A 24280-nucleotide genomic window follows, 5' to 3' on the forward strand; every position below is an offset into this window, starting at 1 on the left:
TTCAGCCAAAGATTAGACAGCCCCATAAAACAAAATGAGACTAATGGGGCACAACAGTCCAGGGACAAGGACTAGAAGGCAGGAGGGGACAGAAAAACTGGTAATGGGGACCCTAGGTTGAGAGGGGACAGTGTTGACATGTTGTGGGGTTGTAAACCATTGTCATAAAATAATATGTGTACTACCTTTTAAATGAGAAACTAATTGTTCTGTAAACCTTCATCTAAAGTACAATAAAAAATTTAAAAAATAAAATAAATAGTTATTTCCCATGCTCCCCTCCTACACACGCAGATTCCAGATCCACTTTTAACTAAGGAACAAAGAAAGTAAAACAACCACACTTACTTGAGAGTTTATTTCCCTCTTTCAACAACAAAAATATGTTAGTGAAGGCAGTGAAGTTACTTCTGGGCTGGCTTCTGGAGGGCACAATATATGACTTGAGGACATTTGAAACATGGAGCAAGTCCCATTTTTATATCCCTTTATTTTCTTCAGGTATGCCAAATCATCAAATGTTCCTCTGTTGGAAAACCTTTACCACCTCCTTGAAATATCTTTCTGCAAAGGCCAGCAACTTGGTTATCACAAGATACCTGGATCTCCTGAAAACACCAGTGATACAGGGTGAGATGAGGAATCAAGTGCTAAAATGGAAGAAAGAGAACTAAGATGAGGAGTGTACCAGAGGCAGTTTTCCTGATTTTACTTTTTTGTTGTTGTTGTTTAAATAGATCTGTTTTGGTAAGAACAGCAGGAGTACAGTGGGGAATGGTGTTTTTCTTGCTAATCTACAAGAAAAATCAGACTGTGAGGTGCTTAAAAACCCTTCAGACTAAAAATAAAACTTTCCTTCTGCCCTATCATCACCTTTTCTGCCCACAGAATATGCTGTAGCAAATACAGGGCTTTAAGTCATTCAGATAAACTTGGTCCAGAAGTGAGGGTGGGGAATAGTCTTAGTAGAGTGTGGATAGTAAAGAGTCAATAAGGAGATTCATTTTTCCCTTTGAGAATAGAATGCACCTCTCCAGGGAGAGAAAAGATGAGCAGAGCCTCAGGGGACTTTCAACCACATGTATGAGAACACTGAAAGAGAGCCTCAAGCCTGTAAGTTTGCTGAAAGTCATGACTAGATACACATTGACTTCTGGAGGCAGAAACTTTTTATGTAATTACAATCTTTATTATTAAAATGCACGTTATAAACTATAGCCGTAAATAAATTCCAAGTGCAATATCTTCACAGTATCTTATGAAAGTAAAAATAAAAAGGTGGCCTGAAAAGTAAGTTGCACAGAGTTCCATTGATGCATTCTTCGGACCAAGGTAACACAGACTGTTGTTACTGGGGCAAATAACTCCTCTTCATGAAATTACTGGTTAATAGAATTAGCTGCTTAACTGAATGACTATGAAAAATTTAAACCATTTGAATATACTAACAATAACAATCATGACAATAATAACAACTTGGAAATAACTCTATATTCAAAATCTCCCTTGTTGGAATAATTTTGTATTTTGGAATCAAAACTCAAACAACTTTATATAAGAAATATGTGATTATTTACGTTAAATTATATATTACAGTAGTTAAGGGTGTTTACTTTTTGCACCCCAATTTCATGGGACCCAGAAAGTGATAAATGGGAGGTCTGGAGAGGATATTCCTCAAGGAAAGGAGACGCTCAGAGAGGAGGCTACTAGTGATTTCCCTGGAAATAAGGTCTGGAATTGGAAGGGAAACAGTAAAAAAATAAATAAATAAATAAAAAACAGGGAGATACCTGAGAAACTAATATCCATTCTTGTGGGTATATTCTTTAGAATTTAGCATCCCTTTCTGGTAAGCAAAATAGGAGGTCATTTACTAGATGTAGTCTGAAAGACACTGCTGCCAGGCATACTTTCTTCAAAATATTTTCCCCTCTTTTCTGCCTTAACGCCTATAATTCCTTCATTGACGGTCACCACTTTATGTTAAGGCCTTGTCTTCTCTACAGAATTCAGATATCCTTGAGTAAAGTAATATTAAGCTAATACTAGTCATTAGCACCTTAGTGTGAATGAGCTGATCAGATTACTGATTAGATGAACAAGGGACCACAGCATAAGGCAAAACATAATGATGAGGGGGGAAGAATGGATAAAGTAAATCAGAGCGCTGAATACAAACCTATATGGGCAGGTATGCTGAGAAGGAGTGGCCCAAGTTAAGCAGCACAGGAACACTAGATACTCGTCTTCTGTCCAAATAATGTAAATGAGCTGCAACGACTTCTGGGATGCCTAACAAGTAATGGGCCCTGCCCGCAACCATTTCCTTAAGAAAGCCAATAATCTCCTGGAAATATTTCCTTCCCCTTTATCCACCAGCTGCTCCTTGGAAACCCTAGGGAGCTGTTCTACTCTGTCCTATAGGGTCGCTATGAGTCAGAATGGACTCGACGGCAATTGGTTTTTTGTTTTTAAACAAAAAGATATTTCTAAAGTGAAATCAACATTTTAATATAATTAAATTACTGGTCTTCCAAAGTGACCTTAAGAAGTGTAATTCATGCTAATCCAGTAAATAGTAAATATATATAATATATGCAAGACTCTTCGATTACAAGAACCCACAGTTCCACAAAAGTATTACTTGCAACCACATTACAACACTAAATTATTCTCAAATACAAATCGCTTTAAAGCAAACATTCTTTATATATTTAGTTACCCTTTATAAAACTCAATATAACACTGCGTTGACACATTAAAACATGTACTTTACAGTGAATAATAAGGAGACACAAAGATACACTATTGCTAGCAGCACAGTCAGTTTTCTTACAGGGTATTTTAATAACTAAGTACAAGTAAAATCAACATTTATCCAGAGAAAACTTGAAAAAAAGTTTCCATTAATCTTAGATATTAGAATTCATATGAATTTCACACCTTTTCCCCAAAACTTATTAATATCATAATGGCATGCCTAAACAATTCCTTCCTCTAAATAAGATAGAACATTTCTTCCAGATGTCAAGTAGTATGTGTCTTTATTACATAGCACACAGATTTTAAGTACATCAATTGCTTAAAAATATGTTAGAGCATTTAGCTAAAACATGTTTCAAAGTATTTTAATACTTAAGATCTCATGTTTAATTATTACTCATATTCTGAATCTGTTTCCTGAATAATAATACCAAGCAGCTAGTAGGCAACACATTGCAATGGGTGCCCATGGCTGCATAAATTAATCTCCTACACTTTTCTCAAAATGTAGAAGATATGCCTTCCTCAAGTGCTGGGAAGTAGGCTGTGCAGATCTCAAAATGGTTATGGCTGGGGCAAGATAAGACCAGAAAAATCACTGCAGACACTAGTGTCCACACACCTGGCTACCTACAAATCCTACTCTGGCTGGTATAGGTAGTTCAATAGTTACCACCAAGCTTAAAGTAAGAAATACAATGTGGTGTGAATTTTATGAGGTATACCTAACTCTGCTTCATCTTTTCACTCTGGCCCAAGTTTAGTAATTAATTAGTGCACTACTTTTTCATAGGCTTGGAAAGTACAATGACCTGCCAGAAGTACCTCAATGTCCCTCTAGAAGCATGGTAGATGTCCCTCTACTAAGCAGATCCATACATCTCTAGAGATGTTCTTTAGAAGTAGTTTAAGAGAGTCAGAGCCATGATTGTCACCTATCTACTGTCTCTCAGGCCTCAAGTCATTTGTGTCACATTGTATGGACTTTAGCAAGCTACCTGCCCTGAATAGATTCAACACAGCATCCTGTAGAGACATAGACAATTATTATATATGAATCTGAGTATTATTCTTAGTTCAAACAAACCAGAGGCTTGAGTTCCGATTTTCATTCTATGAGTGTGTATGACAGATGATGTTTCATACTGACATCGAAATGAAAGAAGTAGCTATTGGAGTCTTCAAGCCTTGGAGTGTAATTATACGTGGGAGATAAAAATGGCTCTTTTATAACACTTTATTAACATAGAATAAAAAAATGTCCATCCCACTTCGAATATAACCAAAAGTATGATATTGGAATATAAACTGCGGTTACTAGGATAAACAGACAACTAAACTGCCTCTGAAGATAGGAGACTTAATGTCCTTTGTGAAGGAGCCCTGGTGGTACAGTGGTTAAGTGCTCAGCTGCAAACCAAAAGGTCAGTGGTTCGGTTCAAACCCACCAGCCACTCTGCGGGAGAAAGATGTAGCGGTCTGCTTCCATAAAGATTTACAGCCTTGGAAACCCTATGAGGTGGTTCTACTCTGTCTTATAGGGTCACTATGAGTCAGAATCGACTCAATGGCAACGGGTTTGATTTTGTTTTTTGAATGTCCTTTGTAACAAAACTAAGTGCTTATGATGTTTTTGTTGTTATTATTTGCTGTGGAGTCAATTCCTATTCATGGCAACCCCATGTGTGCAGAGTAGAACTACTCTGTAGGGTTTTCAAAGCTGTGACCTTTCGGAAACAGATCATCAGGTCTGTCCCTTGAGGCACCTCTGGTTGGGTTCAAAACACCAACTGAAGCTAATAGTATTTCTGTGCCTTAGGTTCCCAGATAAAGCTACTAACTCTAGTTGAGAACATATGTGTATAGGATGTCCCTGCAATTTTACACTTTAAGTCTTAAAGACTTGATGACAAATTTTTTACAAAAATGTGTCAAGAAGATAATGGTGCCAAAAAAGGCTCCAAATAGGTTCTATTATGAAATGTGAATTCCCCATATAAGTAAGATAGAAGATAACTGAAAAACTATGAACACTTTCTCTGAGTACTTTGTGGTATGGCTATTGCAAATGTGTTTTGATATACTTGCACTCCGGGCCACATTCTTTTTTTTTTAGCATAATTCAGCTGTCATGGTAGAAGTAGTATGGTTGCTCACAAAGAACTTTGCATGGAGTTGGATGCTATCATGCAAATCTTGTCTTGAAAGTCGTCTTCTGAACTCACTAGTGGTGAAGTAGTATATGACTGGGTCAAGGCAGGAATTTAGACTAGCAAGACACAGGGCCACAGAATGAAATATCAGAATCACCCTTCTGGCTACACAGTTTTTAATTTTGTTAGACTTAACCAAGAAATCTAAAGGAAAACTGAAGTGATAAGGTGCAAAGCAAATTAGAAATACTCCCGCACAGGTTAGAATCATCTTCAGGGCTTTCTTTTTCTCTCCAAGGTCTTGGGCCACAGGGTATTTATTTTGCAATGATAAAACTGTCTTCCAGGTACAATACAGAACTATCAGAAGAGGAGTAATAAACCCAATCAACTCGCCAACAGTCATTATGGCAACGGACTGGGCCAGATTGACATTCTTCGTAGGAAGATCCACAAAGCATTTGGTTCTGTTGCCTGGGATGTCAACACTGGTTCTTAGAAGAGGGAAGAGCAAACAGGCAAGGCAGATGATCAGCCAGCCAGCAATGCTGACATAAATGTCATATTTCTGTTTGCAGTCATGGAAGCGAAAGGGGTACATGAGAAACCAAAATCGCCTCACACTGATGCAGACCAAGAAGTAGATGCTTGCATACATATTGACATACTTCAGGTAGAAACAGAACATGCAGAGTCCAGGCCCAAATGGCCAGTCATGATTTAGGTAGTAAAAGATCCTCAGTGGCAAGGAGAGAATTTGTAGTAAGTCAGCAATGGCTAAGTTTATCATGAATATCACAGCCCGTTTCGTTTCTTTCATATAGCCATAAAATACCCACAAGGCTAATATGTTGCCTATGAGACCTGGCACAAGAATAATAGTGTATGTCACCGCATAGATGAAGTACCGAAAATCTGTATTTTCCTCATCTGGCCCACTGCACGTGTCATTAGTAGGCATGTTTCTTTGTAGACAAACTATCTTTGCCAGATGGTGGTTCAACGTCTAAATTGACAGCCAACTGCTTCTCATTTTTAAAGACTAATAATAGATGGGCTGGAAAGACGATGTGTAAAATAACTTACTTTTATCAAATCTGTCTGAATCTGTGCACATGATTTGAAGGATTTTTCAAAGAACTGTCTGCATATTTGCTTTGGCTTTGTCTACAGTAACTACATAGAATGGAGTCCTGGTGTCCCAGTGGTTAAGTGCTCCTCTGTTAACCAAAAGGTTGGCAGTTTAAACCCACCAGCCACTCCACAGGAGATAGACTTGGCAGTTTGTTCCTGTAAAGGTTACAGCCTTGAAGACCCTATGGAACAGTTCTGTTCTGTCCAATAGGGTCACTATGAGTTGAAATTGACTTGATGGCAATGTTTTTTGTTTGTTTGTTTTTTTCTTAACTAAGTCTAGCGTGCAAGAATAGATGACAAGCTGTTATAACTTTTGCCTCTTGTTTACTCTATTATAAAGCCTTCTGGGATATCATGACAGTTGATCCTCTCTCATTTGGATCATGAACGTACCAAAAAGCAGCTCCTCAAATTCCCATATCATGATAGCCATCTTTTTTTACAGGTGTTTGAATAGGCTCTTTTTCTTTTTTGGCTCACAAGAAGAAAGGTTTGCTTTAGTGCACAGTGGATCCTCCACTCTTCAGGGATGATTAACCTGGACAAATCAGGTTTCTGTTGCTTTTTCAGTTATGTGTCCAAAGCTGAAAAGTGGGAAACAAAGGTAGAGCTGGAAGTGAAAGAAAAACAAGTCAATTATTATTATTTTCTTTTGTAAAAAGAAAAAGCCCAATACCACTAAAAACAACAACAAAATAACAACAGAAAACTCATATCTATGAGTTTTTGCACTAAATGTAAATGTAATTACACTGAATGTAAGTGACTTAAATGCACCAGTGAAGAGACAGAGTGGCAGAATGTATTTAAAAAATGATCCATCTGTATGCTGTCTACAAGAGACAGACCTTAGACATAAAGAAATAAACAAACTAAAACTCAAAAGATATAAAAAATATATCAAGCAAACAATAACCAAAAAAAAAAAAAGAAAGAAAAGGAGAGGCAATATTAATCTGATAAAATAAACTTTAAAGCAAAATCCACCGTAAAGGATAAGGAAGGACATAATATAATGATTAAAGGGTCGATACCTCAGAAAGAAAAATCGTAATAAATATATGCACACCCAATCACAAGGCTCCAAAATACATAAAACAAACTCTAACAGCACTGGAAATAGAAATAGACAGTTCCACAATAATAGTAGGAAATTTCAACACATTACTTTTGATGCAAGACAGAACATCTAGAAAGAAAATATACAGAAGATCTAAATGCCACAGTCAACCAACTCAACCTCATAGACATATACAGAACACTCCCTTCAACAGCCACAAAGTACACATTCTTTCCCAACACACATGGAACATCCTCCAGAACAGACTACATTTTAGGCCACAAAGCAGGCCTCAACAAAATCCAAAACATCGAAATAATACAAAGCATTTCTCTGATCACAATGTCATAAAAGTGTAAATCAATCACAGGAACAGCAAGGGAAAAAATCAAATACATGGAAACTGAACAAAACATTGCTTAAAAACTACTAGTAAATAGAAGAAATCAAGGATGGAATAAAAAAATAATAGAACCAAATGATAATGAAAACACACCTTACCAAAACCTTTGGGACACAGCAAAAGCAGTGCTTAGAGGTCAGTTTATAGCAGTAAATGCACACATTAAAAAAAAAAAAAGTAAGGACAAAATCAAAACATTAACCTTACAACTCAAATAGAAAGAGAGCAGCAAAGAAGCCCATAGTCACAGTAAGAAATGAAATAATAAAGATTAGAGCAGAAATAAATGAAATAAAGAACAGAAAAACAACAGAAAGAATCAACAAGACCAGAAGTTGGTTCTTTGAAAGGATCAACAAAATCAACAAACCATTGGCCAAACTGACAAAAGAAAAATAGGAAAAGAAGCAAATAACCTCAATAAGAAATGAAATGGGTGATATAACAGCAGAATCAACTGAAATAAAAAGGATCATGACAGAATATTACAAACAATTGAACTCCAACAACTTTGAAAACCTAGTGGAAATGGATAAATTTATAGAAACACAATACCTACTTAAATGAAAACACACTGAGGTAGAAAAGCTAAATGGACTCATAGCAAAAGAAGAGATTGAAGAGGAAATTAAAAAAAAAAAAAAAACCCTAACAAAAAAAAATCCCTGGCCCAGAAGACTTCACTGGAGAATTCTACCAAACTTTCTCAGAAGAGCTCATACCAACACTATTCAAACTATTTCAGAGAATAGAAAAGGAATAAGCCTGAACTCATTCTATGAACCCAGCATAACCCTGATATCAAAACTAGGCAAAGACACCACAAAAAAAGGATATTACAGACCAATATCCTTCATGAACATAGATGCAAAAATTTTCAACAAAATTCTGGCCAATAGAATTCAACAGCATATCAAAAAAATAATACATCATGACCAAGCTGGATTCATACCAGACATGCAAAGATTGTTCAACATTAGAAAATCAATTAACATAATCCATTGCATAAATAAAACAAATTAATCACATGATCTTTCAATCGATGAAGAAAAGGCATCTGACAAAGTCCAACACACATTCCTGATAAAAACTCTCAGCAAAATAGGAATAAATGTGATATTCCTCCATATAGTAAAGGGAATTTATACAAAGTCAACAGCCAACAGCATTCTTCATGGAGAAACACTGAAAACATTCCCCTTGAGAATGGGAACCAGACAAGGATGCCCTTTATTGCCACTCTTATTCTACATTATGCAGGAAGACCTAACTAGAGCAATAAGACAAGAAAAAGAAAGAAAAGACATCCAATATGGAAAGTAAGAAGTAAAACTATCTCTATTCACAGATGATATGATCCTATACATAGAAAACCCCAAAGAATCCACAAGAAAGTTATTGGAACTAATAGAAGATTTCATCAAAGCTGTAGGATACAAGATTAACATACAAAAATAACTTGGATTCCTCTACTCCAACAAAGAGAACTTCAAATAGGAAACCAGGAAATGAATACCATTTGCAATAGCCCCCTGCCCCCAAAAATAAAATACTTAGGAATAAATCTAACCAAGGTCATAAAAGACCTATGCAAATAACTACAAAACACTACTGCAAGAAACCAAAAGAGGCCTACATAAATGGAAAAACATACCATGCTCATGGATAGGAAAACTCAACATTGTGAAAATATCAATACTACCCAAAGTGATCTACAGATACAGTGTAATCCCAATCCAAATTCCAACAGTATTATTTAACAAGACGGCAAAACTCATTCCAACATTACACAGAAAGTGAAGAGGTCCCAGATTAGTAAAACATTTGTTATGGATTAAATTGTGTCCCCCAAAAATGTGTATCAATTTGGCTAGTTCATGATTCCCAATATTGTGTGGTTGTCCACCATTTAGTGATCTGATGTGATTATCCTATGTGTTGTAAATCCTAACCTCTATGATGTTAATGAGGCAAGATTATAGGCAGTTATTTTAATGAGGTAGGACTCAAGCTACAGGATTAGGTTGTATTTTGAGTCAATCTCTGTTGAGATTATAAAATAGAAAAACTCACAGAGAAGAGACGGATCTCATACCACCAAGAAAGAAGCACTAGTGGCAGAGCATGTTCTTTGGACCCGGAGTCCCTGTGCTGAGAAGTTCCTAGGCCAGGAGAAGATTGATGACAAGGACCTTCTCCCGGAGCCAACGAGAGAGAAAAACTTACCCTGGATCTGGCCCTGGAATTCAGACTTCTAGCCTGCTAGACTGTGGGAGAATAAATTTCTGTTTGTTAGAGTCATCCACTTGTGGTATTTCTGTTACAGCAGCACTAGATAACTAAGACAGCATTATTGAAGAAGAACAAAGTCGGAGGCCTCACACTACCTGATCTTACAACGTGCTATACAGCCACAGTAGTCAAAACAGCCTGGTACTGGAACAACAACAGACACATAGACCAATGGAACAAAACTGAGAACCCACACGCAAATCCATCCATCTATGGGGATCTGATATTTGACAAAGGGCCAAAGTCCATTAAATTGGGAAAAGACAGTCTCTTTAACAAATGATGCTGGCATAATTGGATGTCCTTCTGTAAAAAAATAAAACAGGATCCATATCTCACACTATACACAAAAACTCACTCAAAATGGATCAAAGACCTAAATACAAAGCTTAAAAAGATAAAGATCATGGAGGAAAAAATAGGGACAATGCTAGGAGTCCTAATACACGGGATAAATACAATACAAACCATAGCTAACAATGCACAAACACCAGAAGATAAACTTGATAACTGGGGGATCCTAAAAATTAAACACATGCTCACCAAAAAACTTCACTAAAACAGTAAAAAGAGAACCTACAGACAGGGAAAAAATGTTTGGCTACAACATATCCAACAAAGATCTAATCTCTAAAATCTAAAAAATATGTCAACACCTCAACAACAAAAATAAAAATAATTCAATTAAAAAATGGGCAAAGGATATGAACAGACTCTTCACCAAAGAAGACATTCAGGCGGCTAGCAGACACAAGAAGAAATGCTTGAGATCATTAGCCATTAGAGAAATGCAAATCAAAACTGCAATGAGATAGCATCTCACACTTACTATACTGACACTAATAAAAAAAAAACAATAAATGTTGGAGAGGTTGAAGGGAGACTGGAACTCTTGGGTACTATTGGTGGGAATGTAAAATGATACAACCACTATGGGAAACGATATGGCACCTCTTTAAAAAGCTGGAAATAGAAATACCATACCATCCAGCAATCCCACTCCTAGGAATACACTGTAGAGAAGTAAGAGCCATCACACGAATAGCTATGCATACCCATGTTCATTGCAGCATTATTCACATAGCAAAAAAGATGGAAACAACTTAAGTGCCCATCAACAGATGAATGTATAAACAAATTATGATGCATACACATAATGGAATACTACGTAATGATAAAGAACAATGATGAATCCCTGAAACATCACACAACATGGATGAATCTGGAGGGCATTATTCTGAGTGAAATAAGTCAATCACAAAAAGACAAATATTGTATGAGACCATTATTATAAAAACCTAAGAAAAGGTTTACACACAGGGAAAAAAAATATTTGATGGTTATGAGGGAGGGGAGGGTTTGGGAAGGGAAATCGCTAACTAAACAGTAGACAAATTTCAACTTTGGCGAAGGGAAAAACAACACACAATATAGGGGAAGTCAGCACAACGTGTCCAAGGCAAAGTCATAGAAGCTTCTGAAACACATCCAAACACTTTGAGGGACCGAGTTGCTGGAGCTGAGGGCTGGGGACCATAGTCTCAAGGACTATCTAGGTCAATTGACATAACATAGTTCATAAAGAAAATGTTCTACATCCTACTTTGGTGAGTAGGGTCTGGGGTCTTAAAATCTTGTGAGTGGCCATCTAAGATACATCCAGTCTCGAGCAAAGGAGAATGAAGAAAATCAAAGACCCAAGGAAAATACTAGCCCAAAGGACTAAAGCACCACATGAACCACAGCCTTCACCAACCTGAACTCAGAAGAACTACATGGTGCCTGACTGTTCTGACGGGGACCAAAATACAGAGTCCTGGACAGAGTAGGAGAAAAATGTAGAGCAAACTTCAAATTCACACACAAAAAAATACCAGACTTATGGTCTGACAGAAACTGGAGGAACCCCCGAGACTATGGTCCCAAGACACACTGCTAACTCAGAGCTGAAGCCACTCCCAAAGCCCACTTTTCAGACAAAGATTAGACAGGCCTATAAAACAAACAATATCATACATGAGGAACACGCTTCTTAGTTCAGTCAAATATACAAGACCAAATGGGCAACTCTTACCCAAAAGCAAAAGTAGAAGGTAGGAAGGGACAGGAAAACTGGACGAATGGACACAGGGAACCCAGGGTGGAAAGGGGGAGAGTGCTGACACATTGAGGGGATTGCAACCAATGTCACAAAACAATTTATGTATAAATTTTTGAATGAGAAACAACTTGCACTGTAAACTTTCACCAAAGCGGAATAAAATTATTTTTTTAAAAGCCTACGTGTAGAAAAATATGTTAGTTTGAATAGAAAGTTCTGATGTAAATGACGGTGTTGTGTTTAGCTTCTACAAGGCACTTTAGAATCACAAGGAATCTAGTTGGAAGGAACCTAAGAGGTAGTCTAACCCCTTGCTGCTCAAAATGTGAATCAAGAAACAGAAACACTGGTATTACTTAGGAGCTTGTTAGAAGTGCAAAAGAATCTCAGACTCCACCTAGGACCTGCTGAATCAGAATCTGCATTTTAACAAGAACTCCCAGTGATTCTTATGCATATTAATGTTTGAGAGGATCTGATCCAGACCTGTTATGGATTGAATTGTGTCCCCCCAAAAATCTGTCAACTTGGCTAGGTCATGATTCCCCGTATTGTATGATTGTGTAATCTGATGCAATTTCTTTATGTTTTGTAAACTTTATCACAATGATGAGGTTATACTGATGACGTCTACAAGATTGGACAGTGTCTTAAGCCAATCTCTTTTGAGATATAAAAGAGAGAAGTGAGCAGAGGCACATGGGAACTTCATACCACCAAGAAAGCAGTGCCAGAAGCAGAGCGCGTCCATTGGACCTGAGGTTCCTGAGCTGAGATTCTCCCAGACCAAGGGAAGATTGATGCATCACAAGGACCTTTCTCCAGAGCCAACAGAGAGAGAAGGCCCTACCCTGGAGCTGATGCCTTAAATTTGGACTTTTAGTCTACTTTACTGTGAGGAAATAAATTTCTCTTTGTTAAAAGCCATCCACTTGTGGTATTTCTGTTATAGCAGCACTAGATTACTAAGACAAGACTATTGTTTCACAAATTTCACTGATTGTCAGACTCTCTTAGGGAGGTTAAAAAACACAATAACAGCTTTCTGTGTGCCTCCTCCAGAGATTCTGATTCAGTACGTTTGAGGTAGGGTCCCAAATTTGTATTTTTAAGAACTCCCCAGATTATTCTGATACAGCTAGCCTAGCACTGGTACTTGAATGGTCATTTGGGGGCCACTGATTTAGTCCAAATCCTTCCCAGATGTCTGAAAATAATTGGGCAACTAGCCTCTCTTAAAATACTTCCAGTTACATGGGTCATTTAGTCACCTCTCAATTATTCAAGTTAACAGAGCATAGCACCAATACAGAAAGTCAAATTCCCCAGAATGTTGACTCAGCTGGGTCTGTGACCTTTGTTCTGAGGTAAACAAATTTTAGCTTAGGGATTAGAGGAATTTAACTGACTAAAGTTATGTGGGAAGAACAAAAATCAAATTATAATTACAAAACATCCTGTTTTAGATCATCAAATCTATGTGGATTATCAAATCCATGTGGTTTGAAGTATGCTTGTTTCAATCTCTGATAGAATTGTTACTGCTATTATTTTGCCTCAACTGCCTAGTAAGTAAAATAGCACGTGTAGTTCAAAGATATGGTGCACAGTTTATTTACAAGGCTTGATGAGTTATACGAACTACGCATTCAGGTAGAAGAGGTTAAATGCTTGAGATTTCCCAGATAAGAAAAAAGTAGAGATGGTGACACAAAATACGTGGAAGCACAACTGTAAAGAATAAGACAGATACTGAAAGAGTTAAAAATTAGAGGTTGTTCAGCTCCCAAACTGAAGTACATCTTTGAAATATTTTCACAGGTAGTGATTTTCATTAGGTGATAGACAAAACTAGGTGGCCGACCAAAAAGTCAAAATCACTAGGCTTTCAGCCTCCTTTTAATGGTCTATATAAAAGCCCTTGCCTGTTAATGCCACGTATTATGCATTAGAAGTTTACAGATACATGCCCAGTCAAACTCTACTAAACCTTTACCTCTCCTGTAATGACCAGTGATTCAAATGGCTGTCTCATCTGGGCTGTATCTCTCTTTACAACCATAAGAGCTCTTCTCTTGAATGATTCATTATCACCTCAAATTTCAACATACAAAAGTGAACTCATCTTTTATATTTAAAATATAAGTCAGGATTTTTTGTCTGATCATGTCATATCTTTACTAACACCCCCCGCCCCCCAGTGACTTATCTTACTCAGGAAAAGTCAAAGTCCTTATAATGAACTACAACATCCTACACAATCTGACTTCCTGTTACTCTTCTGACCTCATCTCCTAAGAAATCTCCCTTTTGCCCTCTGCTCCAGCCATTTTGCCATTCTTGTTGTTATGTGAAAATGCCTCAGTTTTTGCACTGGCTGTTCTCTGTGCCTGCAATGCTCTATTTCAGTTATGTGCTTGGTTTGCTCCTTCACCTCTTTCAGGTCTTTACCTAATTATCACCTTCTCATGAGGCTTTATCTGACCTTCCTATTTAAAATTACAACTCTCCCCAGATACTCTTCATCTCCCTTCAGTGCTTTATTTTATCCATAGTGTGAAAGAGCACTCTAAAACTGAGGTGCTTGGCATAACTAAAAAGGTTGACACAGGTCTGGATCAGACTCCAATTTGTTTTAAACCCCTGCTGCTGTTTGTAAACTATAAGCACCACTTTCAGGCAAACAAGTCTTGTTTTGCAAACAAATGTAGTTTTTTTTGCTTGACTATGATTCCAAGAAGTGTGAGCAGATTGTTCTTGGGAAAAATGCTTGCCCTCGGGAAGAATGCATTTGAAAATAGATTAACTGATATGAAGACAGCCTTCTTGTATAAAAATCCTGTATTCCTTTTCGAATGTAGAGCACCTTGTAATTTTACTCAGTGCCATCCAACTCGGGTTGTATTCCTCAATAAAACTCTATAATTTCTCTATACAGAGTTAGTGTTGTTTACAGTTTTAATATTTCTGGTGTAAGAAGTGGGATATTGAAGGTGAACTGCCTTCAACGACCCCAGGAGGTGTTGAGGATTTTGGCTCAGGTACCAGCCGATCCATTTTTAGCTCCACCTCTGCAGAGTCTTGGGAGTCGTCTTAAGGTAAATAACCTCTTGAATCCGAGCTCAGGTTCTCTTGCATTTGTAGCTCTTTGAGTTTTATTATTGACTTTGTTTTGTGTGCACACTTTTGCCTGTCTGCTAAGAACATAGGAAATGTCAAATCTAAAAGTGATTCAGAGCTGCCCTCCAGGACTACTGCTTATTACATGAACAAGTATTTTGGTCCTTTAACATGTGAGTTCTTGTCTGACTGGTATAGCCTTACCGGAGACGGTTTAGAAAATCAGTAGCCACTCTGGGGTTCTTTTGAGCTTTTGAAATTGATTTTTCTCTGCAGTAAATTGGAAAGCAGAGAATCTCATATTACACAATCTCAATGGGATGCCTATTTTGACTGGTACCTTGAATTGTGTGAAAGGCATCAAGATAGTAAAATAGCTTCCTTGCAGGTCATCGTTTTCAAAATAAGGAATTACAATGCCATAATTCAAATCCTGAACCCTCTGCATCATTGCTGGCTCTTACTCCTTTGTATGCTTCTTTTCCCTCTTATACGTCTGAAAATACCCTACCTGAATTCCCTTTCTTTCAAAAAAGATTGCTGACAACCTTGCCTGAAATGGCCTTTAAATTCGCCCCAGCAATGCTCAGTGTGAGGTACGATGAATTCAAGAAAGCAGCTGATTCCCCAAGTGGAATTCTGTCTCACTAGATGGTCAAGAGTAATGGGTATAAGTCTTGTTCGTATTTTGATTTTGTTTGAGCTCCTTAATGACAGTTTGTTTAAATGAATGGCCACTTTCGGGTACTTCCCAATTAGAGAGATTAGTATATTTAAGGTCTAAAATAAAAGACTATATTTCTAGCCTGCAGAATGCATTAGGTTCAGAAAAAATAATACTAGGTTTCACATGGTTGTTATGCAGAAACTCCTGAGTCTTTAAGCCATAAAAATAAGTGGGTACTGTTGAAGCATCTGAGATGCCCTTATGGCACTTGCCACTGCCAAAAGCTACCCATGAAAGGATAAGCTGGGAGATGAGATGAGCCAGAGCACAAGGCTGCCCACCAGCAGCAAGAAAACTCTCATGAGGACTTCTGGTCGAAATGGTGGCTTAGTCAGGCACACTACGCTGTCCCTTTACAGCAAAGACCTGATAAGCCAAGTGAAACAGATAGAGTAGACTATCCTGGAACACTGAGCATAAAATAAAAGGATAAAGAACTAGACAGAACACAAACTGGAAGAAGAAAACGACTGAAAACAGCAAACAAGAAGAGATAGAGCAGTGAGGGTCACTGTCAGCCAGCCCAACACACCTTGGCCTTCTTGAGACAAAGAAAGAAGCAATCCCAGGTAAGAAGAACAGAAGGCAAATTCGTGGAATTCCCAACAGGACACAGAGTAAATGTGCAGACATACCCAGAGTGAAATAAGGTCCTGATTGCTGCCTGAAGCCAATAGGAAGAGCCCAGACACCCTCTCCCAGTGACCAGAGGAGCACACTCCCCCTCCCCCCACCTTCCTTGTGATTAGTAGCACAAAACCCCCATCCCTGCAGCCCTGACTGCCAAGGAACAAAGTACTATCTCCCTTCCCCCATCCAGCACTGACCACCACCTTTCCCCTGCCTTGATCACCACCCCTCCCCCTGCCCAATGATACTGGTAAGTGGTGGCAGGCCATTCCAGCATGGCAGTGGCCACTCGCCCTACCCTTCCCACCTGCTGACCTCCCCCATCATCCTGCCCAGTGAGAGGCAGTGGCAGCACGACCACTTGTGCACCTGCCCACCACTCCCCCCATCCAGCAAGGGGCATGCACATGAGCCTGCCTGCAGCCCTTTCCCTGCTTGATGCTCCCTCCTTGCTCCTCCCACCCAGTGAGAAGTGGCAGCTGTGCAACATGTGCACTCACCATCGCTCTCTCCACCTTCCCACTGCCCACCACTTGCTGCTCCTCCTTCTATCTCACAAACGGCAGTAAGCATGCAACTGCTTACAACTCACACCACCCCAACTAACCACATTTGCTGCCCCATCTACTCAACAAGTGCCACTGCCTGCTGCTGTGCCACTGCACTGATGACAGACGGCAGCCAGTCTCCACCCTCAGCCAACCCACAAGACCAGCAAACAGAGACCCATGCTCACACATTCAATTGCTATCTCATCCACCCAGAGACAGGTGGCAAGCACTCCAGTGCATCCAGACTAGCAATCAGAGTAGCATGTCTGTCCCATCTCCCAAATACATCAAAAAAAATGTAAAAAATCAGAACACAACCAAAAAAAAAATTCAAGAAATAAATGTAATAACATCTTAATGCCTAGGAAAAACACACAAAACCAAATCACCTAAAGAAGCAGGACAATATGGCTCCAGTAAGTGACCAAAATAAAGAACCAGGAAACTTCCTTTAGGAGGAAAAAATACTGGAGCTACCTGATAAGGAATTCAAAAGACATATATATGGCCCTCCAAGAGATCAAGAAATAGATCAAGGAAAACACAGACAAAACTCTAGAAGTATTCAGGAAAACAATACAAGAAAAAAATGACAAAACAAATTGGAAACCGTGCAAAAACGGCAACTAGAAATTTAAAAGATAAACACTAAAATTTCAGAAATAGATAATGCATTGAAAGGACAAAAGAGTAGAATTGACTCAATAGAAGACAGAATCAGTGAAATAGAGGACAAGTCCCTTGGTATCAATGTGTTAGAGTAACAATCAGAAAAAGACTGAAGAAATCCTAAGATTTATGTGGAACACTATCAAGTGTAATAACTTACACATGACTGGAATTCCCGAACAGGAAGAGAAATAAAAAGCAAGGAAAATTTTTTGAAGATTTGCTTGCAGAAGGCTTTCTTAATATTATGAAAGACAAAAAGATATCCATCCAAGAGTCTCAACAAACACAAATAGAATAGACTCCAAAAGAAAATCACCAAGACATATCATGATCTAACTTTCCAAAACCAAAGATAAATAAAAAATTTTGACAGGAGCTTGGGAAAAATGAAATATTATGTACAAAGGGAAACCAATAAGACTAAGCTCTGATTTCCCAGCAGAAACCATGCAGACAAGAAGGCAATGTGATTACATATATAAAACCCAAAAAGGAAAAAAATTGCCAATCAAGAATTATATATCTAGCAAAATTGTCCCTTAAATATGATGGCACAATTAGGACATTTCCAGATAAACAGAAATTAAAGGAATTAGTAAAAACCAGACCAACCATACAAGAAATACTAAAGGAAGTCCTTCGGACAGAGAACCAATAATGTCAGACAACAACCTGAGATTAAGACACATGACATCATCACCCAGAAATCAACCCAGATAAAGAATATTCAAAAATAAAATAAAACAACAAGACTGGAAATACAGAATTGGAGAAGTCAATCTGTAAACAGCAACAACTTCAAAACAAAAAGAGGGAATAAATGGGGTGGTTACAGAACTTCCATATAAACCCGTTGCCATCAAGTCAATTCTGACTTATAGCGACTCTATAGGACAGAGTAGAACTGCCCCATAGTTTCCAAGGAACACCTGGAGGATTCAAACTGTCGACCTTTTGGTTAGCAGCCGTAGCTCTTAACCACTATGCCACCAGCGTTTCCAAACTTCCATATGGAAAGAAGGAAATGAAGGTGATATCAAAATAGAACAGACTATTTCAAACTTAGTATGATAAAATTATTTTTCAGGGTAACCACAAAGAAACTAATAAACTCCCTCACTAAAATAAAAAATGAAGAAAGTCATAGACTCAGTAAACAAAATCAACAACAATGAAGAAAATGAAAAAGAAAATCCATAAACAAACAACATTCAGCACAGAAAAGTATATAACAAAGAAATCATCAGTATGACAGAAAAAAAGCACAGCAAAATGACATCTGTAGATTCATACTTATTGATAATTACACTGAATGTAAATGTATTAAAAGCACCAGTCAAGAGACAGAAAATGGATAAGAAAACAAGACCTATCAATATGCTGCTTTTAGAGACACATTTTAGACATAAAGATAAAAATAAACTAAAAATCAAGGATGGCAAAAAAATACATCAAGCTAACAACAACCAAAAAAGAGCAGAGTAGCAATATTAATCTCTGATAAAATAGAATTTATGGCAAAAACCAGCATAAGAGACAAGAAAAGACATTATATAATGATTAAAGGCTCAACATAACAAGGGGACATAATGATAATAAATGTCTATGCGCCCAATAAAAGAGCTCCAAAATACAGAAAACAAACTTAAACAGAATTGAAAAGAGAAACAGACAACTCCACAATAATAGTAGGAGACATTGATGTGCCATTTTCAGTGAAGGACAGAACAACTAGAAAGAAACTCAAAAAAAATACAGATCTAAACAACACAATCTACTTGATCTTATAAATATATATAAAACACTCCACCCAACAGTAGCACAGTACACATTCCTTTCTAGTACACATGGATCATTCTCCAGAATAGACCATATATTAGGCCACAAAACAAGCCTCAATAAATTTTTAAAAAAATCAAAATAATACAAAGCATTTTCTCAGATTACAACACTATAAAATCAAAAATCAATAGCAGGATGAACAAGGAAAAAAATCAAATACATTGAAACTGAATAATACTCTGCTTAAAAATCATTAGGCAATAGGAAAAAAAAAGGAAATTTAAAAAAATCCCCCAAATGAAACAAGAATTAAAATGGAATATACCAAAACCTTTGAGACACAGGAAAAGCAGTACTCAAAGGTCAATTTATAACAATAAAAACACACACATCAAAAAGGAAGAAAGAGTCCAAATCAACACCTTAATCCCACAACTCTAACAAATAGAAAAAGAGCAGCATAAAAGCTCACAGTCACCAGAAGAAAAGAAATAATAAATATTAGAAAAGAAATAAATGAAACAAAGCACAGGAAAAAACAATAGAAAGAATCAACAAGACTAGAAATTATTTTTTTGAAAGGATTAATAAAATTGACAAACGACTGGTCAAATTGACAAAGGAAAAGGAGAAGATGCAAATAACACAAACAACTGAAATAAAATGGATAATAACAAAATACTGTGAAGAACTGTACTCCAACAAATTTTCAAACCTAGAAGAAATGGACAAATTTCTAGAAAAACACTACTTACCTACCTAAACTAATACAAACTGAGGTAGAATATTTGAACAGATTCATAATAAAAGAAGACATTGAAAAGGTCATAAAAAAACTGTGAACAAAAATGGCCTGGAACAGACAGTTACACTGGAGAATTCTACAAGACATTCAGAGAAGAGTTGACACCAATTCTACTCAAACTACTCCAGAACATAGAAAAGGAAAGAATACTCCCAAATTCATTCTATGAAGCAAGAATAACCCTGGTACCAAAGCCAGGCAAAGATACCTTTAAAAAATAAAATTATAGACCAACAATTCTCATGAATATAGATGCAAAAATTCTCAAACAAAATCCTAGCCAATAAAATTCAACAAAATATCACAAAAAAAAAAAAATACATCATGAACAAGTGGAATTCATACCAGATATACAAGGGTGGTTCAACCTTAGAATATCAATCAAGGTAATCCACCACATAAAAAACACAAAGGAAAAGAACCACATGAACATATCAATTGATACAGAAACGTCATTTGATAAAGTCGAACACCCATTCTTGATAAAAACTGTCAGCAAAATAGGAACATAATTAAGAGCATATACCCAAAAAAAAAAAAAAAAAAACAGCCAACATTATTTTCAATGGAGAGAGACTGAAAGTATTCCCCTTGATGACGGGAACCAAACAAGAATGCCCTTTATCACCACTCTTATTCATAATGTACTGGAAGTTTGTCCTGCAACATGGCGCTCTAGGCAGAAGCACCACACCGTCCCTCCACAGCAAAGATCCGAAAAACTAAGCCAAACAGAGAAAACAGCAATCCTGAAAGCCTAAGCAGCAAACGAAGAGATAAAGAACTCAGCCAAGCACCAAATGGAAGAAGAAACTGACTGAAAACAGAGAGTAAGGAGAGATACATGTAGAGGTCCCCTATCAGCTAACACAGCACGGATCCACCATCTTGGACTCCTATCAGAGACCAGAGAAAAGGGGGTACGAGAAAGCAGCTTCACAGAGCTTCCAGCAGGAGACAGAATAGCTGGTAATCAATGATATAAGCTTTCCCATCCCCTACCCTTCTTCACCCCTACTCGGTCTCCTCTGCTTCCCACGGCCACAGTCTCTTGGCCAGGAAGCACCAGCTGCTTGGATTCCTCCCGCCCACACTGGCAGACTCCCTGGGTGCCATTTGTTGGCTGCTGGTGTTGCTTTTTGCCTCTCCTTTTGATTTCTTTCTTGCCTATTGCTGCCTCCTCCTCCTTTTCCTCGAGTGTCTGGCTCCGTGTGCCATCTTTGCTTCTTCCTGAAAGGTTGTGGAGCTCCGTTTGAGTGTGGGAATGTTTCCTGGTCTGTGCTGCTGTGGTGGTGGGATCCCGGGGCTTTTTGTTTGTTTGTTTTGAATTGTTTGTTTGTTTTCTTTCTCATTTCTCAAATTGGGGGACCATTCTGGCCTGGCAGTGCTGTGTGGCTTAGGACCTACCCCCTCAGCTTGCACAGACGGGCAGAGGGATATCTGAGGACATGTCTTTTTTCATGGTTTCTTTTTTCTACTTTTTTGGGGGGATTTCTTGTTCTTTTTTATAAATTTGTTTTGTTTTCCCTCTTTTTCGCTTTTTGTCTTTCTTGATTAATCAGTTTCTCATCTCTCTATACCTTCCTTCTTTTCCTGTCTCCTGAATACCTGGCGCTGAGTGACACTTCTACGCATTCTAGCCAGGCTGTACTTTAACCAACTGGGAACAAATTCCCCAGACCTTGTAGCTGCACCAGTTGGATCCCTGGGAGCTTTTCTTTTCTTTTTTCTTTCTAATTTTTATTTATTCATTGTTTTCTTTTCTTCTTCCCCTTTTTGTTTTTGTCCATTTCATAGTCTCTCATCTCTCCACTCCAACAGCAAGCTCCCCTAGCACTCTTTTTTGTTTGTTTCTATGTTTTTGGCTCCTGTTCCTCTCTCCTCTCTCCCATACCCATCTTAGCTCCACACATCACTATCTCCCCCCTCCATCCTGCCTACCTGCTCCGTGCACTTAACATCACAGCACCAAGCAGTACAGGCACAGCCTACCAGAACATGCTCTGCACTGATCACTGGCTCACGCTGGCGGCTGTAGTAAGTCCACAAACAACCCAACCCAGCAACTCCTCTTCAGCTAGACCTACCCTGTTGTACCATATCTGAGTGACTGACCCTGCGAATTGGAAAAGGAGGTGAAAAGTATCGTGCCCACAGATGAGAAAACAACAAAGAACACATAACCCACCTCCTCAGACGTAGACAAAACAAATCTACAATCAATAAATGAGAAAAATAACTACTGAATGCCCCGAAGACAGCAGACAATATCAAAACATTTACAAAAACAGGATAGGATGGTTCCAGTAGGCATCTAAAATAAAACACCAGATGACCTTCCAGTAGAACAAAAGGCACTAGAACTACATGATAGGGAATTAAAAGCTCTAATACTTAGAATTATCCAAGAGTTGAAACAAAAAGGAGACAAAAATGAGGAAAAAATAGACAAATTCATGGAAAAGACAGACAAATTCATGGAAAATACAGACAAAAAATGGAAGAATTTAAGAAAATAATGCAGGAACAAAATGCCAAAATAAATTCCCAACTAGAAATCATACAAAAACAATGATTAGAAATCCAAAAGATAAACAACAAGATCTCAGAAATGGACAGTGTCATAGAAGGGCTGAGGAGCAGATTTAAAATGGTGGAAGACAGGATCAGTGAATTTGAAGACAAACACTTGGATACAACTCTGTGGAAAACTCAGAAAAAAAGAACAAAGAAAAATGAAGAGACTCTGAAAATTATGTGGGATACAATCAAAAGCAAAAATTTGCTAGTGATTGCAGTTCCAGAACAGGGGGAGAAAACAGAAGACACAGAGAGGATCTTGAAGAACTGCTGACAGAAAACTTCCCCAATATCATGAAAGATGAAAAGCTGGCCATCCAAGAAGCTCAATGAACCCCATATAGGATAGACCCCAAAAGAAAATCACCAAGGCATATCATAATCACACTCGCCAAAACCAAACACAAACAAAGAAACCTGAGAGCAGCTCATGAAAACCAAGAAGTCACATACAGAGGAGAAACAATAAGACTAAGCTCGGATTATTTGGCAGAAACCATGCAGGCAAGAAGAAGGCAGTGGGATGACATATATAAAACCTTGAAAAAAATTGCCAGCCAAGAATAATACATCCTGCAAAACTCTCGTTCAAATATGATGGCAAAATTAGGACATTTCCAGATAAACAGAAATTAAGGAAGTATGTAAAAACCAAACCAAACTTACAAGAATTATTAAAGGGAGTCCTTCGAACTGAGAACAAACAACTTCAGCTCACAGGCTGAATCTAGGACACAGAATTGTACCAGCGAGATACCAATCTAGGAAATTAACTCTCAAGGACTATCCAAAACCAAAAGAAATACAACAGAGAATCAGAACAGTTAATCTGTAAATGACAACAACATGAGAACAATAAAAGAGAGAATTAATGGTGTAGGTATAGAACCTTCTAATGGAGAGGAAGGCAAGGTGATACCAAGTAATAATAGACTGCTTCAAACTTATAAAGATAAGGGTAAACTTCACAGTAACCACAAAGAAAGTTACCAAACATACAAATATTGTATGAGACCTCTATTGTAAAAACTCGTGAAAAAGTTTACACACTAAAACTAACAATCTTTGTTGGTTACAAGGGATGGGAGGGGTGGGGAGAATACTAAATAGACAATAGATAAGTGGTATCTTTGGTGAAGGGTGGACAGTACACTGTACTGGGGAAGCCAGCACAACTTGTACAAGGAAAGGTCATGGAAGCTCCATAGACACATCTAAACTCAGAGGGACTGAACTGCTAGGTGGAGGGCTGTGGCGACCATGGTCTCTGGGAACATCTAGCTCAATTGGCATAACAGAGTTTATAAAGACAGTGTTCTACATTCTACCTTGGTGAGTAACATCTGGGGTCTTCAAAGTCTGTGAGCAACTATCTACGATACTCCATTGGTCTCACTCCTTCAGAAGCAAGGGAGAATGAAGAGAACAGGATACAAGGAAAAGATTAGTCCAAAGTACTGATGGACCACAGCTACCAAGACCTTCACCAGACTGAGTCCAG

The 24280-nt window shown here is 38.0% G+C and overlaps 1 protein-coding gene across 5 annotated transcripts in view; it reads right to left on the reverse strand.

Moving 5' to 3' along the window:
- Window positions 1–150: 150 nt before the first annotated feature.
- Window positions 151–24280, reverse strand: part of GPR174 (G protein-coupled receptor 174) — a 102737-nt gene continuing 78607 nt past the window's right edge. For 4 of the 5 annotated variants that reach the window (XM_023733608.1, XM_023733609.1, XM_023733610.1 and 1 more), the window contains one exon: window positions 4244–6666. In XM_023733608.1, coding sequence (XP_023589376.1) covers window positions 4879–5880 — 1002 coding nt within the window. In that variant the 5' untranslated portion in view covers window positions 5881–6666 and the 3' untranslated portion in view covers window positions 4244–4878. Of the gene's footprint in view, window positions 651–4243; window positions 6667–24280 lie in introns of those variants that run through there. The other variant, XR_002824519.1, reaches the window with a different exon arrangement.

Source organism: Trichechus manatus, unplaced genomic scaffold, assembly GCF_000243295.1.
Source record: "Trichechus manatus latirostris isolate Lorelei unplaced genomic scaffold, TriManLat1.0 scaffold00060, whole genome shotgun sequence".
Lineage (NCBI taxonomy): Eukaryota > Metazoa > Chordata > Mammalia > Sirenia > Trichechidae > Trichechus > Trichechus manatus.